The 20,424-nt window shown below is 36.1% G+C and overlaps 1 protein-coding gene across 2 annotated transcripts in view; it reads right to left on the reverse strand.

Annotated features, from left to right (window-relative positions):
* Nucleotides 1–20,424, reverse strand: part of PAPLA1 (Phosphatidic Acid Phospholipase A1) — a 55,889-nt gene that overhangs the window by 12,496 nt on the left and 22,969 nt on the right. For both annotated transcript variants that reach the window (XM_083143223.1, XM_083143222.1), the window contains exons 8-13: nucleotides 18,128–18,372; nucleotides 17,154–17,384; nucleotides 13,131–13,302; nucleotides 9,921–10,115; nucleotides 4,458–4,600; nucleotides 2,451–2,641 (exon numbers count right to left, since the gene is read on the reverse strand). In XM_083143223.1, the coding sequence (XP_082999349.1) occupies nucleotides 2,451–2,641; nucleotides 4,458–4,600; nucleotides 9,921–10,115; nucleotides 13,131–13,302; nucleotides 17,154–17,384; nucleotides 18,128–18,372 (1,177 nt within the window). The remainder of the gene's footprint in view (nucleotides 1–2,450; nucleotides 2,642–4,457; nucleotides 4,601–9,920; nucleotides 10,116–13,130; nucleotides 13,303–17,153; nucleotides 17,385–18,127; nucleotides 18,373–20,424) is intronic.

Below are 20,424 nucleotides of genomic sequence, written 5' to 3' on the forward strand. Positions count from 1 at the left end.
ACCAAGACATTGCAACATTTGAAAAGCGGATCAGTGGACGATGGAACACCAGTATGCTTGCTGAATATTGCTGGTCTATCATCAGAGAGACTCCTTCAGATAGATACAAGAGAAGAAGATCACAATTATCATTTCCGTAGAAGTTTGTACTGTCTTTGGTTTGTATACGTAAAATGCCTGTCTAATGTCTGTGCAACAAAATGTCATGTGGCTGTACAATACAAATGGTATGTCTTGGGAGAAAACTGACTTCACGTATCGATTTAGTACCTTTAACTCATTTAAACTCACATGTTTTCAACCAAAGGACATTTTCGTAGACATTTTTTTAGTATTTTGTTTGTATACGTTGATTTACCTGTCTAATGTCTGTGTAACAAAATGTCATGTGACTGTACAATAAAAATGGTACGTGTTAGGAGAAAACGGATTTTACATATCGATTCAGCATCTCCAATTTAGTCAAAATCACCTGTTTTCAACTAAAGGACAGAACATGACCTCAAATTTGTTGTACAGTGTAATCAATACCATCAAAACACTCCTTCATTTTTCTTTCATATTCCTTCTTGTCCATAATGACAATTTTATTTTCCTTATCCGATCTTATCAGAAATACTTTATTTTCTTTAACCCATTTTTTAACATTACTTAACTTTATTTTATACTCCTTGTGCTTATTTTCCCCTTCCCTTCCTCCTTGTCTACTTTCCTTGTTCATAATCATTTCCTTCCTAATCTGATTTTCGATGATGTCGTGTATTTTTTGTTTTACCTCCCTTCTATCGTCACCATTGTCCAGCATAACCCCTATCCCTTCGGCCGCTATTATAAATTCCTCCTTTAAGATCTTTTCTTCCCTAATGGCGAATTTTTGCCCTTTACTCATGATTTCTTTTTAAGTCCGTAGGGAGAACAAGATCTGTTAGATTTAACACATTATCCTCATTTCTCACTTTTGTTACCCCCCCCCCCCCAGCTCCCTTTTGAGTATTTGCTCCCCTTTGGTCCTATGTTTATTTTTAGCAGCTTCGACATATTTGTGTTGCCTTTCTTCAATTCTTCCCCACATCACTCCGTCCAAAATGGCGCCGAGCTCCAAGTGCAGATTAAAACATTCATTATTCAATCTTTTCATGACTCCATATGCCTCCCTTATACACTTCCCCATCATTTCCATTTGCAAACCCATTTTCTGTTCATTCTCTTTAGCACATAAGTGTTGATATCCCACTGCGCACAAAGGGTAGTTTTAACAAATACCTTTTTTAACCATGATCTTCTACTATCACCTTATTCCTTGTTCTTTTGTGTAAATTGACGTAGGCATGAAGTAATTCCGATTGCCAAGAAGTGCACCTGAAGAAGAGACCAGTTGCGTCTCAAAATGTTGTGTTTTCTATAAAACATATACTCATGAACCGTAAGTAATCACTTTTACAGTATTTTTTTTAAGTACTTATATTAATAATAGTTTGATTGTGAAGAACACTAATTATTGCAAAAATGGCACTCGATGCATATGTAAACAAAAATTGGTCTAATTTAATTAAAATTCCTTCCAAATAGTGTCAAGCCTTCCACTTCAAAACATGTCAAGACTTTTTGCATTCATGTACTGTTGAACCTGAGTTATACGTATCTCAAGGTGAAGATAAAATAATACGTGTAACTGAGAATACTTACAAATCAGATTTACATACCGTGTCATATCATTATTAAAATGCTGTAATTGTATCTATTTTGAGGAATGAGATGTACATAATACAGGTTATTTCTGTCATAAAGTGGCGAATTAACGAATCTAAAAGTTTGATTCTTAAATACATTACATTTGCAACTTTATTAGTGAACACTTTAATACCGAAATACTACAGTAGACATTATAGATTTATAGTTTTACTACATGTAATGACTGTGCCAAGTGTGGCATAAGCGATACCTATATCTACAGCTATTTCAGCTTTAGTTTTATGTGGGATTAGCATCCACTTCCCGCATACATTTTACTTCCTGGTCAAGTGTGCAACTTTTCCTCTTTCTGTTGTCCATGACCAACCAGTACCAACTAAAAACTGTCACTTCTGTGACATTGTTGTAGCTTGGTTTCATACAACTCAATTGTATTTTGTGAAAATTAGTACATATAACACAGAATTACGTATAAATGCATTACATACAAATAAAGTTTAATTAACACTTTTTTAAATTATATTTTGCCGGGACTTACAGTAATTTACGTATAAAACAGAATTACACAGAATTGAGTTATGTATAATGCAGTCTCAAATGTATTTCTCATCTCGGCCAGAAGGATCCTTAAATGTTTCAAGTAGTGGTAATGGAGGGAGAGGTATGTATATTCCTTAAGCCCTGATTATGAAATACCTTCAGAATGCATTCTTATTATGAATATTTAATCTTCCAATAGGAATAACTCATACACTTACCAGTAGCACACATGACTGCCTAACGCAAAGAGGTATTCATTAAAACTTTCCAGAGGTGCTTCCTGTAAAACATAGTCTATCCTGCGTCCACCGTTCAGTTGTCCGATACAGATACCCAGGTCAATCTCGCTTTCAGTAGTTCCCGAGATGGTGCTCTCCGTTTCGTCTCGGTGAAACTCCTCCTGCAGCACCTAAAAAAAAAAAAGCATAAGTATTGTATCTAAAGATCTCTTTGGCGGTTACGCAGATATAGGTAATTTACTCCAATTTCTCATTTTTCAGCACAAATTCTCTTCGCGATCCATTTCGCCACCTGTCTGGTGGCTTTGTTAGGCATGTACATACTGAGTACATACTTGACGAAGCGATCAGACAGATGGCGAAATCAATAAAGGAAATTTGCACGGAAAAATGAAAATAGTTTCTAAGCATGAAGAAAAGAATAAGTGTCAAAACAATCACCTAATGATTGTTTTACATCAGGAATTCAAAGTTAGAAGGCTGTACCCTGGTATAGTGCACATGTAAACAAGCAGAATGGGAAATGTAACATTTGAACCACATGTTATGTGAGCAATTTTGATACAAATTATAAACACTGTAGATCCAATTTTCATCAGGGTATCTACAATTTCATAAAAACAAAATTCCCTGACTTTTCCATGAATATGTCTGGAAGAAGGTCACTATATTTTAGGTAAATGCACACTTAGGATCCCACTTAACCAAGTACTTAAATATTTACTTTGCATGTAAAGGTAATAACAAGAAGGGAAAATCAACAGTAATTGACTGTTGGATATGGGGAGGGAAGCTAGTCTCAGCAGTGACTTTTTATGCAACACTTGCCATGCATTGACTAATGATTAACAATCATTTTTTTTATTAAAAAATCATAAATCATTGCATAAATAATACATAATTATAGTACAATTTAGTAACATACATCATGTTTCCAAAACTATTTACCAAAGACACAGCACAAATAGCAACAAGAATGTAGTAAATTCAAAGAGCCACCTACTGAAATAGATTTCTACATGGAAACAGTTCACTTTTTTACTGTAACTACTGGTAATACTCAGTGTATCAAACTGAAATATAGTTTGTTAACAATAAGTTTTAAATTTCTTGTTTCTTTCGATGTTTGTTCAAAAACCTACTTTTAGTGCTCTACTACAAAAATGTTGACTTTTTCCAGAAACATGGATTTTTCCCTTACATTTCCATGACTTTTCCAGCAAAAATAAATTTCCTGACTGGTAGACAGACAGCCTACCCTGTTCATGTATTTTATTTATTTTTCTGTCACTGTAGGCTAATTACGACAAATGATAATGAAATGAAATTGATGAAACATTCATGCCCTGCGCAGAACTAGAACCCTGTTCTTAAGGTAGCAAGATTGTGACACCAATGCTTGGTCATACTTTGCAATCTCGTGGTAGCTGAGAACTTCAATTAAATTATTAAACTTCACTACACCTTAAAATAATAAACAATCTCCCCCCCCCCCTTCTTCCAATTTGCATATACACTCCAAGTCTACACACATAAGGTTTAAAGTATTTTAATCAAAATATATTTATTTAAGTACTACACTATGAAGGTAGTTAAGGTTACATAATTTAGAACTACATAATTTGTACTCATGTCCAGATATTATTAGAATGATTAAATCAAGAAGACTTAGGTGGGCAGGCCATGTGGCGCGAATGGGAGAGGAAAGAGGAGTTTACAGGATTCTTGTTGGGAAACCTGATGGTAAGAGACCTGTAGGAAGGCCAAGACTAAGATGGAGGGACAACGTTGAGATGGACCTAAGGGAAATCGGTAGAGATGGAAAAGAGTATATAGATCTTGCTCAAGATAGGGACAGATGGAAGGCCTGTGTTGCTGCAGCCATGAACCTTCGGGTTTAAGAAGGCTAGAGAGTTAGTTAGTTAACTACACTATGCCATTTTAACTCAAAAAAAGTTACAAATTTTCTACAAGGTTCAGCCATACCTTATCGACTTCCTGTTCAAGAGCCGGATCATCTGTTCTGTGGAATTTTGCAAAATAGTAAACTGAGTTCCAGGTGCTACGAATGGAATCCATAAACTTTTGCTTAAGGTCCGCTCCAACTCTTGCCATTGTCTCCTTTAATTCTGAAGTACAACAAAATAAGAACCAAATCGTTATTAAATAATAGTAATAACAATTATTATACATCCTAATACATATACATGCCTACAACAATCTACTTGTCACCTACAGAATTCTGAAAGCTAACTATAAGTTTTCAGTACAATTTTAAAATGATAGGACGTTCAGTACCAACAAAAGACTCAGAGAATCTAATGAAAATATTGTCTGAATTTTCATATTAATATAGAAGGTTACATATTTACAGTGGACAGAAGAATGCTACTTGTAGTGGTTCTACTGTAGCGAATCATAAAATTTATAGCTCTAGAGGAGCAATATTTTAAAAATTGTAGCTGTATCTTCACTGCAAAATTCTTGCAGCTTGTAGTGAACATATACTACAGCAGTATTTCTTGGCATTTTGAGGTAAATTATGTATGCAGCAACAGTGTCAAAAAATTATTAGCACTTGTGCAGGGGATTCATAAACAAGTCTAATGCAAGATAATGGCAGTACAAATAATCCAGAAGCTAGATATCCAGATAATCAACTGACAAATATCGATATAATCTGGTCGACGGTTATCTGATTGCACACACACACATAGACATGTATTTTGAAACAACTAAATAAGCAGATAATGAATAACCAAATATTTGGATGGGATATATCTAGATATATAGTTCACAGATACCTGGATAATTTGATTGAGTAACTATAGATCTGTAGTGACAGTATACAAGACAATGAGATAAAAATATACCAGATATCCAGCTATCATAATTATCTGTTTTCATACTATGGCAATGAGAGACGCGGTAATCGATAATTAAGGTACTCACGTTCTCCACGAAGCTTTTTACATTATTTTCTATTAATTTCGGTAGCCACTGCCACCATCCTCGTTGAAATTCGATGTGTTGTTGCTTAGCGCGTTTCTGTTGTTTTTTCCTAAATCATCGCTAGGTGTGCTGCTGTCGCCTGTATGTCTGCATATATGTTGTCTGCTGTTCACCGGTGTTAATTGCTGCAGTAACAGAAGCCAGGCGTGGTGTGCCTGACCACTATCTATGTTCAGTTCATGGTTGTAGTTCATGATGGCGTGTGTTTCTTTGATTTTTGTGTCTATGAGAGTGTGTGCTTTGTATTTGACACGTACTTCCTCAATTTTATGGTTGTGGAATTTGATATGCTTGGCAAGCCCGGTGGTGGGTTGGGCAGTTTTTGCATTTGATAGGTGCTGCTGAATTCTCTCACTGATGGGCCTGATGGATCTGCCGATGTAATGAGCCTTGCACTCACATTCAGAATCATAGACGCCTGGATTGTTGAGGGGGAGAAGTAGTACAGTTTATGTTTGTTTAGTTGGTCAGCTATTTTGGAGGTTGGTTTGTGTGCTATTTGGATGTTGTAGGGGCGGAGGGCTTTGGTAAGGCGCTTGGATGTGGTAGGATGGTAGGGAAAGGCAAACCACTTGGTTTTGCTACTGGGATCTGGTTGCGATGGTGGAGCGGGTTGTGTTGATGGTGGAGTGGGTTGTTTGTAAGACTTGGATTTCAGCTTTGCTGCACCATGTGGAGAGTTGACATTCAGTATACCCATGTTTAAGTGCCAGTTCCATGACGGTTGCTATCTCGTCTCTCAGGTCTTCTTCTCTGGAACAGTAGAAGGCTCTTCGGAAGCCTTTTGCTTGGGTGGATGGTTGGATAATGCATGGATATTCTGGTTGCCTGCATCTGGTTTTCTGAGAACTGTGGTTGTGAATTTGTTGCCCCTGCGGCTGATGGTGAGGTCCAAGATATTGATTTTGCCCTGCTTTTCATGTTCTATGGTGAATTTTAGTCTGGGGTGGATGCTATCTAGTTTTACCAACAACAGATTGATCTCTTCTGACTATGGTGTCATCAGCGTATCGTCCATATCTGATGAATTTCAGTTCCGGAGTTTGGAGTATGCTTTTCTCAGCCAAATGCATGACTATGTTTGCTATGGGAGCCGATAGTGGGTTTCCCATGGCAAGGCCTTCAGATTCCTCATGAAATTATTTTCAAATTGAAAATAATTGTGTTGTGCCTTAAGCACACTTCTAGCAAATTGGCAGTTTCGGCTACTTCCAGTGCAGGGACTTTGTTTATGGTCAGCCACCTTTCAACTGATGTTAAGGCTATCACACCTAGCAGCGATTTAGGACAAAACAACAGAAATGAGCCAAGCAACAACACAACGAATTCCAACGAGGATGGTGGCAGTGGCTACCGAAATTAATAGAAAATAATGTAAAACAGCTTCGTGGAAAACATGAGTACCTTAATAATTATCTGGTTATTCAGACAATTTGAATATCCACCATGTTCATGACAATTATCATCCTAGGGGAGTTGGTGAGGGAAAAAAATGACTCCCTATTTTTTGTTCAAATTCTGCTTTCATCTTAGTCTATTAAAAAATGAAATAATTATTCCTAATAAAAATATGTTGATATAAACCTAAATATTGTTATCAACAATAATTTGGGTAGCATCCTAATTGAAATACAGTACTGAGATATCAAATTTGAATTGATAGGCCATTTGCATATTATTTGTTATGCCTTATTATTCTCAAAAACTAGTAAAAACAAGTAACCGATGGTAACACTGCTATTAAAAAATATTGAGTGACTGTAACATGATAATAAATAAGGGAATCATCTAGCAAGTACAACTCCTAAGGGCTGCTTTTGAATATCCATATGGTTATTTATTGTTTTATGCAAAAGTAGCTCCTGCTACTTTTAAAATGTAGCTTTCTGTTCAATAAATGTTTTCAATATAATTTAAAAATCGCACAATTACTTGAGGACTCAGTTAGGGCTCATCTAATACCACTTTGAACCAATATTCTTACTGCTTCCGACAATACTTGAAAATTGTAGCTATTAAAAATTGTTTAAAATATTTACTAATATTAGTGGGTGAGTACTCAATTCCAATTATAAGCATCCATTCACCACAATTTGGCCTGAAAATATTCCAGAATTATATCAGTATAGTAAAATATTTGTTTTTCACACACAAAGAAAGTATAGGATACCATAAACCGAGAAAAAGTAAGCCATGGTTTGATAATGAATGTCATAATCTAATAGAAATAAGAAATCAGGCTAGACTTAGGTGGTTAAATAACTCTGATGATACAAATCTAAACAATTATAATAGAATAAAGCGAGAAGTTAACCGAACGTTTAGAAGTAAGAAAAGAGATTACTTGAAAAGTAAAATTAACGAAATTGAAACAAACAGCAAAAATAAAAATATCAGAGATTTATATAAAGGTGTAAATGAGTTTAGAAAGGGGTGGCAACCTAAAGTAAACTTGATAAAAGATAAAGACGGTGATTTTCTAGCTGACCCAAGCGATATTTTAAATAGATGGAAGAACTACTTTAATGACCTTTTAAATGTCCATGTAGGAGATAAATCAGAAGTAAATGAAGTCCACACAGCAGAACCTTTAGTTCCAGAACCTAACTTGACTGAAGTTAAAGATGCTATTAAAAGGCTAAAGAATAACAAAGCACCTGGCATTGATTTAATACCAGCTGAGTTAATTAAATACGGTGGAAATTCATTAATATGTCAAATTCATAAATTAATTTGTTTAATATGGAATAAAGAAGAAATCCCTCAACAGTGGAAAGAATCCATAATTGTTCCTGTGTTTAAAAAAGGTGATAAAATGAACTGCAATAATTACCGTGGAATTTCTCTACTCTCAACAACATACAAAATATTGTCTAACATTCTTTTAACAAGACTAACCCCATATGCTAATGAAATTATAGGTGATTATCAATGTGGATTTAAACGTAACAGATCAACTACAGATCAAATTTTTCACATCAGACAGACACTTGAAAAAAAGTGGGAATATAATCAAAATGTCCATCAGCTATTCATTGATTTCAAAAAAGCATATGATTCGGTCAAAAGAGATAAATTATATAATATATTAGTAGAGTTTGGAATACCTAAGAAGCTTGTTAGTATGATAAAAATATGCACCAGTGAAACAGAAAGTAAAATTCGTGTGGGTATTAATATGTCTGACAAATTTACAATTCATGATGGGTTAAAACAAGGAGATGCATTATCTCCATTGCTCTTTAATTTTGCCTTAGAATATGCTGTTAGGAAGGTAAAAGAAACTAAAGAAGGACTAAAATTAAATGGTGTGACTCAGTTGTTAGCATATGCAGATGATGTAGACTTACTGGGGGATGATGTGAATACAATTAAGAATAATGCTAAAATATTTTTCAAAACTGCTAAAGAGATAGGTTTGGAAGTTAACAAAGAGAAAACTAAATATATGCTTACAGGCCGAAACCAAGTGTTAGGTAATAATCAAAATCTAATTATTGATAACAACTCGTTTGAACCAGTTTCCAAATTCAAATACTTAGGAGTAATATTAACAAATGAAAATTATATTAAAGAGGAAATAAAAAGTAGGCTTAATTCAGGAAATGCATGTTACTTCTCTCTTCATAAACTTTTGTCTTCTCGTTTAATATCTAAGAAACTAAAAGTTAAAATATACAAAACAGTAATTTTGCCTGTAGTATTATATGGATGTGAAACTTGGTCCCTTACATTGAAAGAGGAACATAAATTGAGAGTATTTGAAAATAAGATCCTTAGGAAAATCTTTGGACCTAAAAGGGATGAGGAAACAGGCGAGTGGAGAAGGTTACATAATTTAGAACTACATAATTTGTATTCATGTCCAGATATTATTAGAATAATTAAATCAAGAAGACTTAGGTGGGCAGGCCATGTGGCACGAATGGGAGAGGAAAGAGGAGTTTACAGGATTCTTGTTGGGAAACCTGATGGTAAGAGACCTGTAGGAAGGCCAAGACGAAGATGGAGGGACAACGTTGAGATGGACCTAAGGGAAATCGGTAGGGATGGAAAAGAGTATATAGATCTTGCTCAAGATAGGGAAAAATGGAAGGCCTGTGTTGCTGCAGCCATGAACTTTCGGGTTTAAGAAGGCTAGAGAGTTAGTTAGTCACACACAACAAAAATGGAAACTTCAAATTTTGCATAACTTCCTCGAGAAATTAGACTCCGTGAAAGTGCTACATGGCAATTTTCTAGAACCCACGAAAGACCAAAATGCCAAAAAAGTATCGATCGATGCTGGTAAATAAAATCCAATCAAAACTTTCCAATACACTGGCATTGTTATCAATCTCAGCCCTAGACTTAATACTTCCAGAGAGTGAAGAAAGCTAAGTATGTAAGGGCAAATATTATGACTTTATATTCCAATTTCAGTTATTTTGTACTTACCTAAGTGCATGCGTTTCCTGCCTTTGTGGTGGGGAATCAGGAGCGGCCTAAGCTGTGTAAGATCTGGGTTGATGAGGGTCTCTATCCTGTATGCTACCGGATCGAATGGATGAAAGATGTTGAAGAATGATGGGCATGTAGGGAAGTGAAAATCCTCACCCAGCGTTTCAATACCTCGAACAGTGACAAACATGCCTGCAATAAAAATTAAGTTATTACTACATGAATATTTTGCTTAAATTATGCCTTACATTGCTCTCAACACAACACCGACACCAGACCACACTTTCTCCCAGGAGTCTCTAGACAAAGTGAACGAAAGCAAGTCCTATGTGCAGTGTAGTAATTTGACAGGGCTTGACCAATGAAGCGAGGAAGGCAAACACAGATGTAGGTACCAGACGTTTGCAGCAGGATGAACTGTTTTGCTCCACCCACTTGCTTTCCGTACCATTATGGGTGGCTGTCTTCAAATCTGAATGTTCAGTTTTGCTCCATGCGATTTTAACTGCAGAAGATAATGACTTACTTAATTTCAGAGTTTTATTTACCCATCCTAGGTGAGGAGACAAAAACATTTTAATGTAGGGTGTCCCCCTCCTAACTTCTATATTATATTTTACTATTAGCTGCAGCAGGAAACGTATGTACTAGATTGCATCTAAAGATATCAGTTTGGCGGTTAAGTGGAGATAGGTAATTAACTCTGATACACTTACTATTCATTTTTCCGCGAAAGTTTTTTTCAGCGATAGATTTCGCCACTCGTCTGGTGGCTTCGTCAGGCGTCAACTATCTTGCTGCGGCTGGCATGGTTCCTTCTTCTTCCGCTTGCACTTGTGGTGGCGCTAGTTGATGCAGCACTTTCACTTTTTGTCGTTCTCGTGCGGGTGTAGAGCTTCCTTCTGTTGCCGCACCTCGAGGTTTTGGCACTGCACAAGGCGGTTCCAGATCTTGTCGTCTGCTTTCGCGGGACAGTGTTTGCTCGCGTGCGCAGGCGGGCTTTTTTGCGAACATTTGGGGTCTGTGCTTGGTTTCTTGTCGCAGGGGGGAAGCAGGGTGGGTGGGTGATTGTTGCAGGGGAGGAGCAGGTTGGGCGGGTGTGCATACTCCTGATGGTGGGAAGCCAAGTTTTATTGAGGGCCCCAGTATTGGTGTTGAGGTCGGCGGGCACGGTCACTAAAGGTCGGTTCTTCTCCTCCCAAGCCTGTGGTCAGCATCATGCTCCTTGAGCCTTTCATCAAGCCGGCGCTTTATTATCCCTACATATTTGCCTCCACATGCGCAGGTGACCATGTAGATGCCACTTCTTGCATTGGGGTTGGTGTAATAACGTTTGAAATGAGTTAGGTGGGAGGCTATGGAAGGAGGGGGCTGGTCTGCTATCTTGAAACTGTGCCTGGAAAGAACTTTTTGGATTTTTTTGGTTAGGTCAGGATGTCGGGGGAGGCCGATCCATTTTCCTTCCGTCTTTTCTTGTTGGGAGTGTGGCTAGTTCATTTTTCTTGTTTTGGTAGTCTCCAGGAGTTGGAGGAGTTCCTGCCAGCTGTACCCATTGCTGATGCCATTTGCTCAAATTCAGTTTGCAGGTCTTCGGGTTCTGAGGTGAGGTTGATGGCCCTTTGGAAGAAAATGATCCAGATGTTTTTTGTTGTTTTTTTGCCGTGCAGAGTGACCTGAAAGTTTGTGGATGTATTGCGTTCCGGAGTTGGGTTTTCTGTATATATTGGTCTTGAATTTGCCATTTTTTCTGCCTATGGAGAGATCTAGGTAGTTTAGTGTGCTGTCTTTTTCTTCCTCTGGTATGAAGTGGATGCTTGGGTGAGCAGAATTAAATAATCATACAGGTTCTTGCAATTGCTCATGGTTTTTGTAAAGGAGGATGGAGTCGTCAGCATACCGCCTGTAGCCAATTCCGGAGAGGATGGGTGAGGACAAGACATTGGTTTCTATTGCATTCATAACTATTTTGGAGAGGATAACGGATAGAGGGTTTCCCATGGATAGGCCTTCCTCTTGATAGAAGAATTGGCCTTCGAACTGAAGGGCAGAGGTTTCAAGGCAAACTTCCAGGAGGGAAATGATTAGTTCAGTTTCATACGGGCTTTTTGTGTTAGACTGTCACCCATCCACCCAGCCCTACTTTATTTATGTGAAGATAAAAGTATCAAGGATGTGCACCAAAGCACTGACAGTACTGTAGGTGTATTAGTTTTCTAGTAGGAGCAAAAACTATCAAAATTTTAAGCAGGGAATTCCGTATAATAAAGATCAGAAAGTGAAAATTTCAAAGCATCAAAAGACTGTTTTAAGAAATGCATAATTTACGTATGAGAAAACTATATATATGCTTACACACCGAAACCAAGAATTAGGTAATAATCAAAATTTAATTAGTGATAACAATTCGTTTGAATCAGTTTTGAAATTCAAGTACTTAGGAGTAATATAGTGGAATCCCGATTTTATTTTCTTGAACTATACATTCAATCTTGATGGTCCAAAGAAACAAAAAGTAAAATTTTCCTTGTTTTTATATTTTCCCCCATTTTAAGTTTGTCCAGCTTGGTCCCCTGAAAAAATATAAAATCGAGGTTCCACTGTACTAACAAATGAAAATGATATTAAAGAGGAAATAAAAAGCAGACTTAATTCAGGTAATGCATGTTACTTTTCTCTTCATAAACTTTTATCTTCTCGTTTAATATCCAAGAAACTAAATGTTAGAATACACAAGACAGTAATTTTGGATGTGAAACTTGGTTCCTTAGATTAAAGAGGAACATACATTAAGAGTATTTGAAAATAGAATCCTTAGAAAAATATTTGGATCTAAAAGGGATGAGGAGACAGGTGAATGGAGAAGGTTACATAATTTAGAACCACATAATTTGCATTCATTCCCAGATATTATTAGAATAATTAAATCAAGAAGACTTAGATGGGCAGGCCATGTGGCACGAATGGGAGAGGGAAACTCGATGGTAAGAGACCTGTAGGAAGGCCAAAACGAAGATTGAGGGATAACGTTGAGATTAACCTAAAGGAAATCAGTAAGGATGGAAAAGATTGGATTGATCTTGCCCAGAATAGGGACAGATGGAAGGCTTGTGTTGCTACAAACATAAACATCCAGATTTAATACGGCTAGAGAGTTAGTTAGTTATAATTTACGTATGTGATATAACAATACAAAAGTATCATACTTACCAATAGGAGAACCCATTGCGAAAAATATGTTGGGATTAAAATTCAACTGTGGATATGTTATAAATGGCTGCCCAGTTCCTGCTGTCCCTATCATGTAACTAACGTTGGATGTGACGGAAGGTCTTTGCTCTGACAATTGTGAGTTATCCACTTGCGTGTTGGTATTATCAGTCTGAAATACAAATGAGTTTATTGTTGGAATCTCTCTTCAAATACATTTGAAACATACTAAAAACTATATTCAGTGAGTGGAGGATGCCAGATTATAATTTTTCCTCTGCTTTTTGTAACACAACAAACAAATTTTCGTGCATTGGAGCAATGATACTCAAGATCCACATCCCACGAACAAATAAACAGGTAACTGTGGAAGGTGACAGTTGATAGATAGATAGGAATATGCATATTTCATTTTTGAATGTAATGTGCATTTAGGTGATTACAAAGGCTAGAAAGTGTATTCGCTACACTATGACATAAAATAATGCAAAATTATATACAAAATAAAAAAAAGTAATAAGTAAATTATAATAGTGGGCTAATAATATTATTTATTAGACTTTTATTGTTATGATCAATAAGTAGAACCTATTTATTAAATAATATAAAATACTTCAGAATTGATTTTAATTTTATCCAATTTTTTTTAAGTTTTTGTAGTCTAACTTAAAGTAATTGACATAATTAACATGTCATTTTAACACTTATTGAGTCTAGAGAAAAAAGAAGTTAATATATCTATATAGAACACAATTTTGAGGGGAAAAAAAAATTGTGTTCTATATAGTACGGGAAAGTGAGTAAAAATAAAAAAGGGAGGAAGTTTTCGTGAGATAATTTCTAATTAGAATTTAATTTAATATAATACATAATATGTAGTAATAAGGAACCTCTCTTTATATTTTAAAATAAGTAAAGTGTTCCCCTGCGCTTAGCACCACGCCATGGAGGCGTATAGGGGGTGTGGGGGTAACGCCCCACACTTTCTTGATCCGGTCGTGAGTGGGGGTGATGTGATCAGCATCATGCCCCTGACCGCCTTTACCCCCCAAGTTTCCCCAGGTACCCATGTTATTCGATGCTGGGTGGGTGCCGGGCTGCTTCCAACATTAGAAAAGTTCCCGGATTTGAACCGGCCGGGGATCGAACCCGGGACCTTTAGCATGGTAGTCAGACGCGTTACGGACTGAGCCACCGCGGCCACATATTATATACAAAATGGAATATGATATTTAGTTTATTTTCCAACACATTTCCCCCATCTGGATTATCCAGTGAGCGATGCAAAATGTAGAGCGAAAAAATAACTTCTGTACAATCAATGCTTCTCACATATGTAATGATCATAGGTATGCTTACTAGAGTGAACATTTTTGTGTACTAAGAATCTAACAATTTTAGTTTTTCACCAGAACACCGAACGTCATTTTTTTGTACCATATTTTTTGCACTTGAAATTCAGTCAGCAGATTTTTTATTTATTTTCCTGTAGTTTACGGTTATTACAAGCATAAGAAAACAGTTTTTTCTTTGTGACGTTTCAGGAGAACACACGCTCCTTTCATCAGACATTTATTTTCATTTTGACTAAAGATACAGTTATAACAATGGTTAGTAATTTTTAAACAAAAAGAATCTGTTATATAATGGATGTTGTCAATGTTACATTGAAAGCAGTATCACGATACCAAGAGAAATGAAGAAAAAACTCATTGTCAAAAATTCAACCCTGCCGATTGCCTTTGGACTACCAAAAACTCACAAACCGGGAACTCCAATACGACCCATCATTGCAACTTTCACACATCCTGCATACAAACTATCCAAATATTTAGTTGAAAGACTTGCTATAATTAAACAACAAACACCATTCAGTGTTAAAAATGCATATGAAGTCAAACAGAAACTACAAAATATTGTTTGGAATAGTGAGTATCGTATTGCAAGTTTTGATGTTGAAAATTTATATCCTAGTGTCCCAATAGAAGGTGCCACAGATGCATTACACAGATGGCTTATTGAGATGAAGGTTAACCCAGTAGAATCATGGGAAATGGTTCGATGGTTTACTGTATGTGCAAATTACAATTACTTTATATTTGATGGCAAAATCTATCAGCAAAATAATGGTCTATCAATGGGAAACCCAGTATCCGGAATCATCTCCAGCATTTTCCTTCATTACATAGAATCTCCAATTGTTAATGCGATAGGTGCGGATATCAAACTCTACATCAGATATGTAGATGATGTGCTAATTATTGCTAAAAATGAGAACACCATCATGGACGTATTTAAATCGTTAAATGAATCACATCGTCGCATAAAATTCACTTGCGAACCCATGAATAACAATGTAATTTCTTTCCTTGATCTGCAAATTAAGACAACTGACTCAACAATTCAAACATCAGTCCATAGAAAAAAATTAGCGGGGGAAAAATACATCCATGCCAAATCAGAACATTCGCGTATAACAATGGATAACATATTTTTAAATTTTTTCCTGAGAGCACAAAGACTATGTTCTAATAATGAGGATATCAAAAATGAAGAAGAAAGGCTCTTTAATATAGCAAAAGAAAATGGCTTTCACACTAACAGAATAAACCAAATCAAAAAACAAGTTGCAAGAAAACTAAAGGAAAAGAGAAATACAGACAAAGATGAAAAATCTGTTGAAAAGAAATTTGTGTGCATTCCATTCCACAAGGGATTCTCACATAAAATTGCAAAAATTTTTAAAAGTTTTAATTTCAAAATTGTTTTTAAAGCACCAAGAAGTTTGGAATGTACATTTAATGAATTCAAAATGAGAAACTCGCTACCAGATGTGGAAACCACAGGAATATATAATATAAGTTGTTCATGTTCAAAAGATTATGTGGGACAAACAGCAAGGAAAATGGCAATAAGATGGCACGAACATGATTTGGACATTATAAATCTAAACCCAAGAACAGGTTTGTTAACTCATATCATCGAAGAGAAGCATTTGATTAAAAAGAGAAGGGTTTTAAAAAGATTAACGGGAAACACAGAGTTGAATGTCTGGGAAGCCTCGTTCATTGCAGAAGAACACTGGAATAAATTAAATAATGAAAATGGTAACATAGATCCAGTGTGGAGTTTTCTTTTTCACAAATGGAGTAAGCCACCATCTTTAAAATTTAATGTAACAGAAAACATCAAGAGACTTTGTGAAAACAATGATGAATTTGAATTACCTGTTGATATTTGGGATTCATAATTTAAAAAATTCTAAAATAAAAATAAAATAGACTGCTTTTTTCACAGTTAAGTTGCTATATTACAACAATGTAACATTGACAACATCCATTATATAACAGATTCTTTTTGTTTAAAAATCACTAACCATTGTTATAACTGTATCTTTAGTCAAAATGAAAATAAATGTCTGATGAAAGGAGCGTGTGTTCTCCTGAAACGTCACAAAGAAAAAACTGTTTTCTTATGCTTGTAATAACCGTAAACTACAGGAAAATAATTCTATCATGCAAGCAATGCGTACATACAAGAAAAAGATTTTTTATTTACCACAAATAAATACTGAGGAATATATTTTGCAAGCAACACAGAATTGATATCTTTCAGGTAGCTAGAAACAAACAAACCATGAAGATAAAGGGCATTCTATTGACTTATAAAGATAATTTTGAAATGTAGAACATAGCAATTTTAGTTTTCCCACATTGTACATCCCACCTTCACAGTCCAAATAGAACAGAACGTTATAAAATATTCCCAGATTTGACATTTCCCACACTTACGTTTCTTCACCTTGGTTCATGAAAAAATGTAAAAATCAAGTTTCCATTATAATTGTTTACTCTCAGCTAAAAACACCAACACACACACACACAAAAACATAATTCAAAGTAACATGTCAGTCATTCAAAATAAAATAAAATCTTGAGTGAATTCTCTGCAAAAATGGTGCAATAAATTACATCTAAATTAGCTACATACACACAAAGCGTTATGTGGTATTCCTTGACATACCTCTACACTAGACTTCCCTGAGGAGGCCCCGGTACTTGCAGAACCACCTTCGCTGCCAGTGCCGTTCAGTTGTTTTTGTTCGGCTGGTGTCTGGTGGTAGAGCAGATCAAATAGTATCAGCGAACCCAGGCTATGTCCAGCAAGGGAGACGCCACCTTTGAATGTTGGATTCCTCATCAGGAACAAGTCGTGTAAGCGATTCATTTCACTTCCGACCGTATCCATTATAGTCTGTAACAGAAAACATAAAACTCAAATCAGAGTACTACTTAGATATTGCTTTCCGAGTAAGTTAATGGAAGTGTTTGAAAAACGAAATTATAAGGAATGGAATTATCAAGAGAATTACAAATAAACCAAGAGAATTACAAATAAAAAATAATGTAAGTTATTAGTATTTACCCACATCTATTGCCAGCTCATTGGCCACCCAGGTTATATGGTCAACTTTGAATCTCGCAACCAAAGTTCCCAGGTTCGAGTCCAGACATGGGCATGAACGTTCCTGCATCAATTTTATTCTAATCATCACTCATCCTAAACTTCACAACTAGCCAAAGTGGCGGAAAAGTGACAAAAAATAACAAAACTACAATACTTAGATTCATTTCTATTATTGGTTGTATAAGAAGAATCGAAACCATCGTGTGCAAGAACCCACAATAAAAATAAATCGATACTGATCACTTATTTATTCTTAACCATGTTGGCTCAAGACATCAATGATGGAACATATATAGCCATCACGTGTATTTCCGTTCAGGATAGATGAAATACATATGATTGGAACCTGTTCAGAGGAACACTTCCACTGGCACAGTTTGTGTCTGAACAGGTGAACATTCCATGGCAGACTGATTGCCAGACTTGCAGCTGGAGTTCTGCGCATGCACACCTGCATTCAGACAGGGTTGCCAACTGACACTGGCAATATGCGCCACCCTGTATTTGTATAAAAAAAGTTAAACACTCACCTGGCAATACACTGGACTTGTGTAGAACAATATATCCAGTAACGTATCATTAGTAAAATAGCGTAGTTTTGGTATACTTCTGAGTGTTATGTTCTTCAGCTTTCTGTCTATGCCCGTATCATCACCATGAAGTGTCTTGTGCCAGGATACTGGAATCACTTCTATCCTGTTCACTTTCCCTTCGTCTATGCCACTCCGGAAGTGTGACTGCAATAACTGCAGGGAAAGATTTCGAAAATCGTCAACTGAAAAAAAATTAAGACAAATAATGAGGAACACTTAAATCAGTTAATAGTATGTTACAAAACTTGTTACATTATTGATATATAATCACATTCAAAATACAGGAAAATATTGGTAATTTTGCATATCAGGAGAACAAAGCATCAACTTAGAAGTCATACAAAATAGGAAATACTCAGTGTGTGTATAATTTCACAAAAACAAAATCCCCCGATTTTTCCAGGTTCTCTAAAGAACCAAAAGTTCTGAGACTCTATTAAACATGTGTGAAAGGTTACTATATTTTAGGTAACATCGCACTAAAAATTCCATTTAACCAAGTTCTTAGAATATTCACTTCACACGTAAAAATTATAATGTCAAGATTGACTTATGGTTAACAATGAATTCTTTTTACATAAATATCATAATTATAACAAATAATCCATAATTATGGTAAAATTTAGTAATAAAATCTGTATTAATTGTATTACGTACCAAACACAACCCAAAAATTTGCAACAAGAGTGGGAAATTTCCCTAGTCAACTACTGTAGTAGATTTCTATATGAAAATAGTTCAAAACATGACCCCTTTCCTAGAATTGCAACTTCTACTGTAACTACCAGTAATACTCAGTACATCAAATTCAAATATAATTTGTCCACAACAAATTTTCACATTTCTTGCTTGTACTTCCCCCCCCCCCCACCAAACACTTAGTACGAGGGTCACTATTTATATTTTGAGCCTTGGCAACACTGATTGAAGTTAGGTGCGATTTGACCTTTCCACGGAATCGTCTGGCATTATTGACCATAACGTACTTCAAATGTTTTGTCAATAGCTTCATTTGTGTTGTTTATGTTGCCTTGGAGATTGCACGACAACAATAAAATGGAATTAACTCGTGAACATTTTCGTGCGATGATTTTTTACAATTCTCGACGTGGATTATCAAGACAAGAGTGCATCAATCAACTTACTTCCACATTTGGCAATGAAGCTCCATCCTTTGCCACTGTGAAACACTGGTATAATGAATTTAATCGTGGCCGCCATTCGCTCACCGACGAGATTCGCGAAGATCGTCCAAGATCAGTTGTTGTTCAAGAAAACATTCATGCTGTGCAAAACCTAATACTGCAAGATCGTCATGTGACATACTGTGACATTGAGGGAACCATAGGCATTAGTTTCACCAGCATATATAAAATATTACATGATCATTTAGCTGTGAGAAAGGTATGATCTCGTTGGATCCCACACAATTTGACAAAAACTCAAAAAGACGCCCGCGTCAATTGGTGCAAACAAATGCTCAATAAATGCAATCGTGGTGCTTCAAAAGACGTACATAAGATCGTAACAGGTGACGAATCATGGATATATGCATATGAGCCGGAACGTAAACAGCAGTCGACTGTGTGGGTGTTTCAAGATGAACCCAATCCAACAAAAGTTGTTCGCGCTCGAAGCACATGGAAACAAATGGTCGCCTGTTTTTTCAGGAAAACTGGTCATGTGGCAACTGTGCCTTTAGAGGAACGTACAACGGTCAACTCTGAATGGTACACAACAATTTGTTTGCCAGAGGTCTTCGGTCAAATACGGAAAACAAACAAACGCCGTCGGATCATTCTTCATCAAGAAAATGCCAGCTATCACACATCTCGTCTAACAACCGACTTTATGAACAGTTAAAAAATCGAATTGATGGGTCACCTGCCGTACAGTCCTGATTTGGCACCCAATGACTTCTTCTTGTTCCCGAATGTCAAGAATAAATTGCGTGGACAACGATATTCGTCGGCGGAAGATGCCGTTGATGCGTTCAAAAACCATATTATGGAGGTGTCTCAAGAAGATTGGAAAAACTGCTTTGACAAATGGTTCGAACGAATGCAAAAGTTTATTGACCATAAAGGAGAATACTTCGAAAAACAATAAAGCAGTTTTCAATGCCAAATTCCTGTTTTTTCATTGTTAGGCTCAAAATATAAATAGTGACCCTCGTAATGTTTTACTAACCAGAAACCAAAAACTTACACTAACCAGAAACAGTAAATTTCCTG

The sequence above is a fragment of the Lepisma saccharinum genome, chromosome 21, assembly GCF_977018435.1.
Source record: "Lepisma saccharinum chromosome 21, izLepSacc3.1, whole genome shotgun sequence".
NCBI lineage: Eukaryota > Metazoa > Arthropoda > Insecta > Zygentoma > Lepismatidae > Lepisma > Lepisma saccharinum.